The 12,614-nt window shown below is 32.0% G+C and overlaps 1 protein-coding gene across 2 annotated transcripts in view; it reads right to left on the bottom strand.

Moving 5' to 3' along the window:
* LOC124367472 overlaps positions 1–4,567 on the bottom strand; it is a 59,380-nt gene extending 54,813 nt beyond the window's left edge. For both annotated transcript variants that reach the window (XM_046824307.1, XM_046824308.1), the window contains exon 1: positions 4,429–4,567. In XM_046824307.1, the coding sequence (XP_046680263.1) occupies positions 4,429–4,480 (52 nt within the window). In that variant the 5' untranslated portion in view covers positions 4,481–4,567. The remainder of the gene's footprint in view (positions 1–4,428) is intronic.
* Between the last annotated feature and the right edge of the window lie 8,047 nt (positions 4,568–12,614).

Here is a 12,614-nt window from a genome sequence, read left to right as displayed (position 1 = left end):
AAAATTTCTGGAAAGACCCTCATATTTTTTACGTCATAGCATATAAAATCTATAAACTTTGCACAATGTTATACGGATATTCTATATACTTTTTTATCCAATAACTATCATAAGCATACATTGGAGGCAAGACCCGTGGAGAATGTCTCAAATGCAAGTCTATGCCAATAGGCGCGTATCATATCAAAAGGTATTGTTTATTAGAAAACAATTCCGCAAACCTCGTAAGCTTTATTCGTTATAAAATAGCAGCTGTTGAAATAAAACCAATAGTGAACCTTTAAATGGCCGTAATTTTGGTATAGAATTAACGTTTTAGGAATCACCCTATCAGAAAATAAAGCACTTTGATCGTTAAAAGAATTGAATAAAAACTTTCGGATTCCGATTACTAATAAGAATGTTTTGATGTTTCCAGACATTAGACACACTGTGTACAAGTCTCCAACTTATGTCGGGGGTAGGTTGGGAACAATAGCCTCGTCCTAATATCTCCTCCTTTAAGCATTGTTCGAACAACAGATTCATCTATAAAACTGAAAATGCACAGCTTAATTATTTTTTTTTTAATTATATAAAAATCACAATTTCTGGTTTTAGATGCAAATACAAATATAACATAATACATGCTATTTCTACTCAACGTTAAATCCGTGGATCGTACAGGCCTACGTAACATAATTTGGACTAGCTTGTTAATTAATTTCTTTAAATATGACTTACTATTTAATCAATATTTTTTTACTGATTCAACAATAAAAAAAATTGAAATCCCTATTATAAAAACTTATATAAAATTAGTAAGGGTGATATCTTGAGCAGGTTCTGGTGTAGGCAAAAAACTATGAAACACTATTGAGCGTAGCGAGCAATAAAAAACAAAATTACATTGCACCACTTTCAAATCTTTATCACCGTAAACGTACACAGTCTTTGTATACATTTACAGGGTGTTCACAAAAGGGCACCCACACTTCTGTGGCTAATAGTACTTATGACTTCAAACAAAACATGTCCTATAAACGTAGGTCGGGAAATGCGTCGTTTAACTACTAGTATCATTTTGAATTTTCGATAAACAAATGTGCAGTTTGGTATCTGTAGCCAGGGCCGTACACAGCTTTAACGGGCCCCGTCATGTCCCGCCACCGCACCCCCCCGTCACACCGCTTCAACCCCCCCCCCACGGTTATCCCATTGACACATCTCATTTTTTAATGATAGTAAGATTCAATATATGTTGCTTAAAATAAGTATGGAAAATATCTTACAAATCGGACCATTTTAAGCATTGGTTTTTTTACTCATTTAGCGAACTTATTTTTAGTTATTAATAATTGTGAGGAATAAATTTTATTTTTATTTAGTTAAAAATAAATCGTCTTGTATATCGACATTCCAGTTATGACTCATCGGGTCGGACCGGACACAAGTGTTGAGATGTTTGTTGTTTGATCGCAGGAACTATTATTGACTTTTCAGTTTGAATGCATGATATATTTTTATGTAATTTTATGTAATACATTAATTTAATTTTCCATTATCTCAATATATATTTTTTTTGTAAAATTATTTATGATTTTAGTACATAAGATTGTATATTTGTATTTTTTTAAAGCTTGTTTTTTATTTTCTATTCTTTGCATTGTCTAATTAGTTCCTAGTCACTCTATATTGTATAAACGTCGGTTATATGTATTTATTTTGGTTGTAGTTTTGTGTAGTCTTGTGCAGACGTCGCGGAGAGCAGTCTGCTGACCTTTTCGTTTTTTTTTTATGTGAGAGCAAGCTATAAACTGTTTATTTGTGTATTGTGTATCTGTTACACTGACCAGCTACTTGATTTTGGTCAGTGACTTCCCAAGTTTTTTCATTTATATGTAAACATGAATGTAAATGTTGGAAAATAAATATTTATTATTATTATATAAATAAACACGATCAAGATTGTTAAATCAAAAGTAAGATTATTACTTTTAAAGTAATAGTCACAGTTTCTTCGAAATTGTAATGAACGTTATTACAAATGTAGCCTATAATAGCGTTACAGTAATTAGATTGAGCTATCTCGTCCGTCGGCACTGTCCCCTCAAATATACAAATGTAGGGCCCAGTCCGGGCCCCTAAGGGCCCGGGCGCCGATCTGAGTACGGCCCTGTCTGTAGCTGTACTATCTCTAGAGATACTATTTTTATCAAAAATACAAAATGGCGGCTAGTGGCTAAACGACACATTACTCAACATTGTTAAACATATTTTGTTTATATTCTTGTATACTATCAGCCACATAAGTTTTGACACCCTTTTGTGAACACCCTGTACATATATGATGTCAGAATTGATAATCAGATTCGAAAGCATAATAAGAACAGTAAACAAGAATTTTATTTACGAAAAACTCAAATATCTGAAAATTATGATGTAAACTAATTTATAAGTAACTTAAGTTATTTTTAAATTATCTAAACGGAATTTCCTTCCTGCAACTTTTACATCTGAAATGGATTTAAAAAAATGATATATTTAATCCTAAAACACGTTTATTTATTATACAACAGAAAAGAAGTTTCTTATATTTTAACCTACTTTAGTAATCTATTCCTATCTTAAAATGGTTCATTAGAAACTAGTTTCTTTGTAGGAAACGCTAGTAGCCTAATAAGTTTTAAGAAACTGATATAAAAAATTAGAAGAACAAACGTTAATATTTTTCCAACTATCCAACATATTTAAATACTGTCAGAAGAAAACAATAGTAAAGATAAATTTTGTTGAAGAAAAATAGAAAAATTCTTTTAAGAATTCTACAGAAAACTGTATACATTTAAAGTAGAAATTTGCACTAATTTAATATCATACTTGGAAACATTGCTGAATATGAAGATATACATTTTTACATATATTTGTGAACATCCTGTTTATATGTGGTGTCAGAATTGATAATCAGATTCGAAAGCATAATTAAAAATAGTAAACGAGAATTAAATACTATTTATGAAAAACTCAAAACTCTGAACTCATTATGTAAATTTATTTATAAGTTTTTATCAACTATCTAAATAAAAATTCTTTTCCTGCTAGTTGTTCATTTGAAATGGATTTTTTAAATGAAATATTTCATCCTAAAACACATTTATTTACTATACAACAGAAAAGAAGTTACTATATTTTAACCTACTTTAGTAATATATTACTATCTTAAAATGGTTCATTAGAACCTAGTTTCTTTGTAGGAAACGTTAGTAACCTAATAAGTTTTAAGAAACTGATATAAACATTGTTAAAAGAACAAACGTTAATAATTTTCTAACTATCCAACATATTGAAATGCTGGTAGAAGAAAACAATTGGATGCATTTAAAGTAAAAATTTGCACCAATTTAAAATCAGATTTGAAAAAGTTGCTAAGTATAAAGCTATACACTTTTGCCGTATATATTTGAAAATTATTTGTGAGAACAATTCTTGTTTTACTTTATATCTGATCTCCTAAATTCTGGTTTAATTGTAAATAATATTTTTCCTTCAGTGATATTCCATTTTTAATGTCAAAAATCTTCCTTAAATTATAACCTATATACTGCAACAAAATGCCTCAAAATGGTTAGTTGAAATGTTCACAATTGCTGAGTTTTATTTAAAAAATGTTCTATTTTCGCCATTGTCAGGCAATACATCTTGAATTGTAACTATGAAACGAAAAAAATAATCCCGATCTAAAAACAATAGCATCACCTTAAAAATTTGCAATTAATAGGTATTGCATATACTATACGTAGCCTATACCATTAACTTGGAGTGCGAGTGTGTGGAAGATCTTAAAGGTCTTAAAATGAAATTTTTCAGTATATTTAATTGTTTTTTAAAGTGTTTTTTTATTTGGAAGTTAAAGAAGAAACATTCTTTCAAACCCGAGTTATGTCGAATAAAAAACACAAACAAATCATTTAAAATAAAAAATATAAGTTAAATGGTAGGGTCTCAAAATACATTTTGAAGGTTTCAAAAAGTAGAGGATTCTGCTAAAAGTGGAGCTAAATAATCAACCACCATGATTATAACGATTCCAAATTTTTATTTCTTAAAAATAAGCTATTATATCCCTTAGGTAATAGCGGCATGAAATTTATTCTTGTGCTAAATTACAATTGTGTTGTAAAATCACAATTACCAAAGTTACTGACTTCAAGCATTGAAAAACTTTAAACAATTAATTGTGGGACCAAAATTATGAAAGCCTGATTACACCGATGTTAAGTTGAATATTGTTATGTACGTAAGTTCGAACAGGTTTCGGCAAGTTAAATATTACATGCAACTATTTTCAATTACTAGAAAATCGCCAGGTACAGATTACACAGTGAGGGAGTGTAATGAGAATTAATTACTCTTAATATGGTAATTATAAAGAATGTAATGCAACTTTACCAAATAAATGCGACAGAAGGAGGATCGCCGAAGTCAGAGACAACCCGTCCATTATGATCTCTTCTCCACATAGAACTGGAAACTGGAGGATAAAGGAGTGGGAATAGACGACCACGACCTATGGCCACTCTGATAAGATACGGCCAGCTGATTTACAGCAATGAATTACTTGCATTCAATAAAATCAGCGACTGTCTTCAACCCAGACTATACTCGGAGTCATTAACTTTTGTGACTCCACATTCCCAGATATCCAGGAAACGATGAAGCAAGAGTTGGCGTCATCTTGCTAACAATCCTCGTTTGAACAGAATCGCATTTATGGGTTAGATATGAGTGACGGTGACTTAAATGTATTTTCCATCTGTCGCACTCATTATATTTAATGTGTTCTCGTTGCTAAAGATTATTTTTACTTAAGACTGTCATGCGGTAGGGAGAGAATATATAGTATTGTAGTTGATGACAAATCCACAAAAGAGAGGGGTGGCCTCTTGGAAAAATTTAAAAAAATTAAGTATTTAAAATGCTTTTTGATGAATTTCAACATAAATTACAGTTAGTTAATTTTCCATTGTAATGCTTATAATTGCACTTTTTGCAGGAAACATTTTATTATATTTAAATTGTACCAATTTATTGTTTAATTTGTATTTGTTTTTTGTTGTATTTAATTTAAAATTATACAATATATAAAATGCTAAACTTTATATAAGAATATAATTATTATATTTTCTCTTGTAAATTAATAAGCTACAGAAAAATGAATGGTTGGCTTACATTTTGTTTTAAGTACTAATTATAAATAAATATATTATTAAGTTTCCGTTATTAAAAGGGCTAGAATATAAATGCATGGATAATAAAAAAATACGTGTTAGCTAACCATCAGCATTGCCATTTAGCTTATGCGGGGTGTATATTAAGTCCTGATACGCCTGGATATATTCCAAACGGAATGGGATATCGACGTAAAATCTTCATCATACCTATTAAAATACTTTTTGGACTACTTGGAGGATAAAAATATTTCGCCCCTCTTTCAAAGGTGGTAGAGGGGGTAACTTTAAATTTTCAAACTGCAACCCCTATCTTGTACGTTGTCATTTAAAAATAAATTTTAAAAAACACAATGGCATGAACAAAACATCTCTACGACGATCCTAGCAAAAGTTATGGTCAAACAACCCCTTACATCTAAGGGTGTAAAGTAAGTCTTGATGCGCCTGGATATATTCCAAACGGATTGAGATATCAATGTACAACTTTCACCATACTTATTAAATTACTTTTTTTATCTTTTGAGGTTAAACAAAATTCATCCCCCTTTTCAAAGGAGGTAACTTTACATTTTCAAGCTGCAACCCCTATCTTGTGAGATGTCATATCAAAGGTCTATTCAATAGAAACATAATGCCACTAAGAAAACACCTCTATGCCATTTCTAGCAAATTTTATGGGTAAATAAGACAAAAAAATTATCTGTAGGCACAATGCCAAGTTTTAGTAAGACTTTGAGGGGCCTAGCTTACCCCTTTACTAGTATGTAATGTTTCTGGTGTGCATAGTTTTGGTAAGAGGTGGCATTACAATGTAAGGGATTATTTTCCCTTAACTTTTGCCAGGATCATCGTAAATATGTCGTTCATGTCATTGTGTTTATTTTTAATTTACCTTTTAAATGACACGCTACAAATAGGGGTTGCAATTTGAAATTTTAAAGTGACCCCCCTATCCAACCCCCTTTGAAAAAAGGGGGGGGTATTTTTATCCTTCAAAAAGGCCAAAAAAGTTTTTAATATGAAAGGTGAAGATTGTACATCAGTATTTCAATCCGTTTGGAATATATCCAGGCGTATCAGGACTTAATTTATACCCTCTATAGTACATTAATTAAACATACATCTAACATAAATACATTTAATTTAATTACTCTCACTACTACATCCTGAATGTATTGTATACACCACTTGTTTTCAGGGCCGTACAGCTGTCGAGCCCTGGGAAAGATATTAGGCAAGCCCTCTCATATCCCACCACCGCGCCCCGACCATACCGCTTCGCCCTCACTCCCCAAACTTATCTAATTGACATTATCTTATTATTTTGTTAACGATAGTAAGATACAATATATGTTGCTAAATATAAGTATGGAAAAATCAGTTAGAATTTTTTGCAAAAACAACTAGTGAGTGAATATTTGAGGAGTGACAAATCAAAACGTGTTTTGTCACCAAAAATTCGATATTGAGTTATGCACATGGTTTTTTTCCTCTCACTGAATTCTATCAACCTATACATAGCAAAAGGCACCAAAAAAATGTTTTGTCCCATGTAACTTAAGTAGGAAAATCATGAATTTAATCAAACTGTGTTTTGTCCACACCCTCATTTGGATCAAATCATGTTTTGTCCAACAACCAATGGGAGTCAGTCAGCGAAGTGTTCTTATTGGTTCAATGAGTCATGTGACCATGTTGTGTTGATTTCACAGTGGTAGAGGTTATGTTACAGTGAGTTCTGTAAAAACTTATGGCATTTTTGCTTGTGTTTTAAAAAGGATAAACAGTAGTTTCAGTGATGGAAGAGTTTTCATCCATAGTTTCCATAGTGAGTTGGATGGTGGAGTGCCAGTTTCCTTAATTAACAACGATTCAAGAAAAAGAAAAAAAGTAACAACTAAGGTTAAGGCAGCTAAGCTTAAAAGGTATTCAGCTCCAACCGGATCAGTGTTGTTTGTTCCTTGCAAACATAACACATCACATTTGATGTGTTGTCAAATTAGGCCAAGAGATGTCAAAATTCTCAGGGATAAACTGTACAAAATCCCAGATAAAATTAGACAAGACAATATTGTAGCCAGTTTAGTACAACCTAGGCCAGTGAAGAGGCGTAGGCCCCGGAACGTAGTGAGCTACCAAGTTCAGGTAAACATGCATTCTCAGTTCAGTACTTTATTCCTTCAGTAATCAATAATAAACGTATTCCAGTCTGCAAGGAAAACTTCTTATCCATTACCAAATTTGGGCGAACTAGGCTAGCAAGTATAATTAAAAAGGTAAATTCTGGAGATGCAATCGCTGAACATAGAGGTGGAGATAGAAAAAGTAGAAAAAGCATTGCAAAGAAAGAAAAGGTTAGAGAATTTATATCAGGGTTGCATGCAACTGAAAGTCATTACAATAGAACAAAATCAAAAAGGGTTTATCTGAGCAGCCAGTGTAGTATAAGAAAACTACATAATTCATATTACTCAACGCTTTCTGATGCAGAAGGTAGCTTAAAAGTTAGTTTTTCTATGTTCAGAGACATTTTTAGAAATGAATTCAACATAGGTTTCAGAACTCCAGCGTCTGATGTTTGTAGCCAGTGCCTAGTAATAAAAGAAAAATTGAAACAGGCGCCACCAAATTCTCAAGAAAAAGCTATGTTAATGGCCGAAAAAACCATCCACAAGAGGAGAGCAAAGGCATTTTACGACTACATTAAAACGGAACCTGATAACTCCATTTCATTATGTTTTGATCTCCAACAGATCCAGCCGCTGCCTAAAACTTGCATTCAGGAAGCATTTTATCTAAGGCAATTTAATTTTTATTCATTGGTAATAGTTGACTTGGCCACAAAGGACCCTATTTTTTACACTTGGACGGAAGACCAATCTGGAAAAGGAAGCACAGAGGTCTCATCAGCACTTTTTTATCACCTTAACACAATGGACTTCAACGGTAAGACTGTACTTCGTTTATTTTGTGACGGGTGCGGTGCTCAAAATAAAAATAACATAGTACTTCACACACTTATGTTTTACATGCACACAGTAAATACAACCTTAGAGGAAATTCAGATATATTATCCCGTCAAAGGACACAGCTTTTTACCTGCGGACCGGATTTTTGGCAGAGTAGAGAACATTCTAAGAAAGAATGTCACAATTTTATCGAAAGAAGATTACACTAAGTTGTATCAACAAATTGGACAGGTCAAACAACTTGGAATTGACTGGCAAACTTTGAATACGAAATCCTTGTCAACGTACTTCAAGAACTTAGAAGCAATTAGTGTAATGAAACGAATTTTCATAACCAAGAGAGCAACTGTGACAAGTCAAGTGAAAAATAAAGACAAACAATTGGTGACAAAGAAGAAAGTTATTAAAGTTGGCGTGAGAGCTACAAAAAACTACCGTTTTGAAGATATGGATGAAGAGAACTCTGTGACTTTGTACAAAAAGCAAGTAAACGACAAGAAGATAATGGATATCGCACTAGAAGAGATTCTTTTAGGCCACCCAATTTCAAGTGAAAAGAAAAAGGACGTTCAAAAACTGTTAGAGATTATGTTTGGACAGGACTGGGAGACCTTACCAGGTGAATACTTTGAATGGTACAAGAAAATCATCAATGACACTGAGGCAGTAAATAATCAAGACAATGACAATGATGAAGTTTTGTGTGAGTGTTTGGAAGACGAGGTTGCCATAAGAATATAAACAATGATTTCTTGAAGGTGAATTAAATGCTAAATAGTTTTATCAATGTATTTCTTAATTTTCAACTGTAGGCAACTTAAAATCAATGTAAATAATACACTTTTTGAACAAACTATACTGTTTTACCTTTATTATGACCCCTTATCCATTGTCGTGGTTATAAGATATGGTTCGATCAAAGCGTGATTTGTCCTTGAGTAATTTAAACAAAACGTGTTTTGTCCAACCCGTTTGTTCAAATAGTGTTATGTCCAACTTATTTAAGCACTTTTTACAAAGAAAAAGGAAACTTTTAACAGAAAAACAGAGTTAATTATAATTTAAATCGTACGAACTTCATAATGAGGCAGCCTAAAGAATGTAAAGCTTAAAAACATGATCAACAATTTTTTGTGATTTCCCAATATTTTAGTAACTGTGACAAAACACGTTTTGATTTGTCACTCCTCATTTTATCTGCCTTACAATAACTTTAAATGCAATTTAATCAGTGGGGGTTTTGTAACAAATTCAAACTTTAATTGGCCACCAAGTTTGATAGAGTAACATTAGAGACCTCTAGTTTGCGCCATTCTTCTTTTTATTACAATGCCCTTAAAATGGGGTGTCATTTTCTAGGGGTTCGTATTTAAAATCTTTGACTTACCCCCAAAATTCCCCATTTTTGGGAGAGTGAAAAATTTTCATACGTCAAGAAACCCCTCAGTTGGTCATATAAACATCCCCTAAAATAAATCACTTAATTTATATTTATAAGAATTAATAATTTAGTTAATAAAGGGGGGGGCTTTAAATGTAATGTTGGTCTATTCCTTTATTTTGTACAATGATCAGATATATGAGGAAACGCCTTCTCTATAAGAAGCATTGTAGAAGTATTGTTCTAGTTTCAAAAGTCCTGAATACCTCATTGGTATTTATTGCTGTATATCCATCAATATAAATGTTAATTAACGGTGAACGTTAAATGATAAGCCCCACAGAGCTTATCTGCAATCGAGGACAACGTTACGTCATTTCCCAGTAATCTTGTCATCCATCTTATATTGCAAACAGCGAAAAGCTGTTCTCAGAATTCATCGGTTTTGTTTACTCGTGTCATTTTTGTCGCAAAACTAAATATTTCAATGTTCACCAAAGCAAAGCGAATAGAAATCCAAATGTACAGAGAGAGTCAGCTTAGGTTTGGTAACCGCTGCGTGACGTAGTATACAGAGTGTTCAGTAAAAGTGTTCCAATACTTTGGGATTTCAATCTACAGATAAAAATTATCAAAGAAGTTCATATGAAGGTATGTCCTAAAACCTTTAGTTTTCCGTCTATCTGTCTGTATGTTTGTGTTTTTTTTTAATTATATCGTTTGAATCAGTTAAAATAAAGTTATGAAACTTGAGAATTTTATGTATTAACCTTTGATAGACGTTTTTGAAAATTAAATATTAACAAATCATTTTAGCAATTTCAAAATGGAGTCTGTTGACAAATTTATAAAGTCAAGTAACAAAACAAGCCTATATAGTTATAAAAAATGTATAAGGTTCCAACTATTTAGTAATTTTTATACAAATTCCAACGGTACCTTTATCGAAGTTATCTGTCAACGCATAAGCTAGCACGGGCACTTCAAAGATACGCTTGCACAAGCCAGGAGCAACAACTGATACATCTCAACTGGGACATGTTTTGTGAAGATAGTAAATGGATTTTGTTAATATTTTATTTTCAAAGGGTTCTATCAAAGGTTAATACAATTCTCAAGTTTCATAATTTTATCTTATACTTCAAACTTGTACATATATAAAAATAATATACCCTTTTGAAAATAAAATATTAATAAAATCCTTTTACTATCTTCACAAAACATGTGAAATGTGTGTGTGTGTGTGTGTGTGTGTGTGTGTGTGTGTGTGTGTGTGTGTGTGTGTGTGTGTGTGTGTGTGTGTGTGTGTGTGTATATATATTCTTCGTAAAAACAAATACAGACAGATAGACGGAAAAATAAAGGTTTTAGGACATACCTTCATTTGAACTTTTTGCTCATTTTTATGTGCAGAGCAAAATCCGAAAGTATTAGAACACTTTTACTGAACAACCTGTAGATGTAGAATTTAAATCAATGCCAGTGGCGTAACAAATGGGGGGTGGAGGTAAGGGGGATAAAGTAATTAAAAAATGTGCTATCTAATTTATTTAAATATAGATTTATTCTGATTTATCCCACTTTCCCAGTGCGGTGTGATCTTTAATGAGAATTAACCCCCCCTCCCCCTGCCAAGTCAAGTTACGTTACTGATGGTCATAGACGTAAATACTCTTAGATCTATATAGTAATTTAAAACCAAAATTCCGTTTTAAACATTTTTGAAACATTTTAAAAAGAAGATAGGCTATTTTATTTTTGAGGATTTATATTCTTGTTTGCAAAATCCGGTGATATGGGATAGTAATGTAAGGCTAAGTACTGATTTACATTATCCCGAATTTCGCTGTTGCCTTTACAATAGTTAACGTATAGATTGCTTTTCCCTAAACTGATAATATTTGTGTTGAACAAAATGTGTTTTACTAGTTTTCTCACATTTTTAGCCTTTATAAGTCCCTTCAAATAATGAAGAGACTTTATTTCATATTCTACACAACTTGGAATTTTAAATATCATATTTCAAGTAAAATCAACTAGTAAAGTCAATGTTACTACCCAAAGCGTTAGGGTATAAATATATTTTTCGTTAACAACATTTTTAATATTTACTGTTTTTTGAAGACTTCTAAGACTTGTCTTAACAAGTTATTATTATGAGATGGTTATTATTACTTGTCGCACTTTTGCTCTGCTGTTTTTAATGTTGGCTGTTAAGCCATGGTAGTGAATAACAAAATTTATTTGACAAATAATACTACGCATTACGTAACAGTCGCGTATCTAGGAATCTTCTCTGGGGGTGCCTGGAACATCGGGGGTCGTGATATAAAATGCTCCCTGATCAGTAAAAGGGGGTGTCCGAGGGCCTCGCTCGGGAAATTTTTGAAATGTCAGGTCCTAAAATGTATAGTACCTTCTCAACTTGTAAAAGGGAGAACAAATATCAGCTCAGTTTATAAAGTTTACAGTATAGTAAAACCACTCTACCACTAATTACCAGGTAGCTTATACAGGGATAAATAATATAGTCTATTCTGAAACAAATACAATAGTAATGATAAGTAAGTAGTAATGATTTACATTATCCAGAATTTCGCTGTCGCCTTTACAATTGTTAACGTAAAGATTGCTTTTCCCTAAACTGATAATATAACACAAACTGATAATTAACTTTAAAAAATGTAATCATAACATTAACGAACAGAATACTGAGTTAAATGGAAACGTTTAAGGCATAGATCTAGATCAAAGTTAAATGTTGATGTCTATTCTTAGATCAAAGAGTTTGATATCCGAGATTGTTTATTTCTGTTTTTAGTCCTATAAAAAATCAATTTACTTCCAATTTATAAATCGATTTCAACAAAAAAGTGAACAGTTTTTTAGCGCTTTTCAACCAAACTACAAACAACATTGGATATGCATAGCTCGGACACAAGTGATCCGATTTTTTCAGAAACAAAATTTGTTATACAAGTCTGGTAAAATAAATATACTGTAATTGAGTATTTTAGAATTATGTGAAAGAAATTTGTTAATAAATTACAATCG

Source organism: Homalodisca vitripennis, chromosome 8 (genome assembly GCF_021130785.1).
Source record: "Homalodisca vitripennis isolate AUS2020 chromosome 8, UT_GWSS_2.1, whole genome shotgun sequence".
Classification (NCBI taxonomy): domain Eukaryota; kingdom Metazoa; phylum Arthropoda; class Insecta; order Hemiptera; family Cicadellidae; genus Homalodisca; species Homalodisca vitripennis.
Note: the sequence above shows the minus strand (reverse complement) of the source record. Positions and strands in the feature narration are given on the sequence as shown.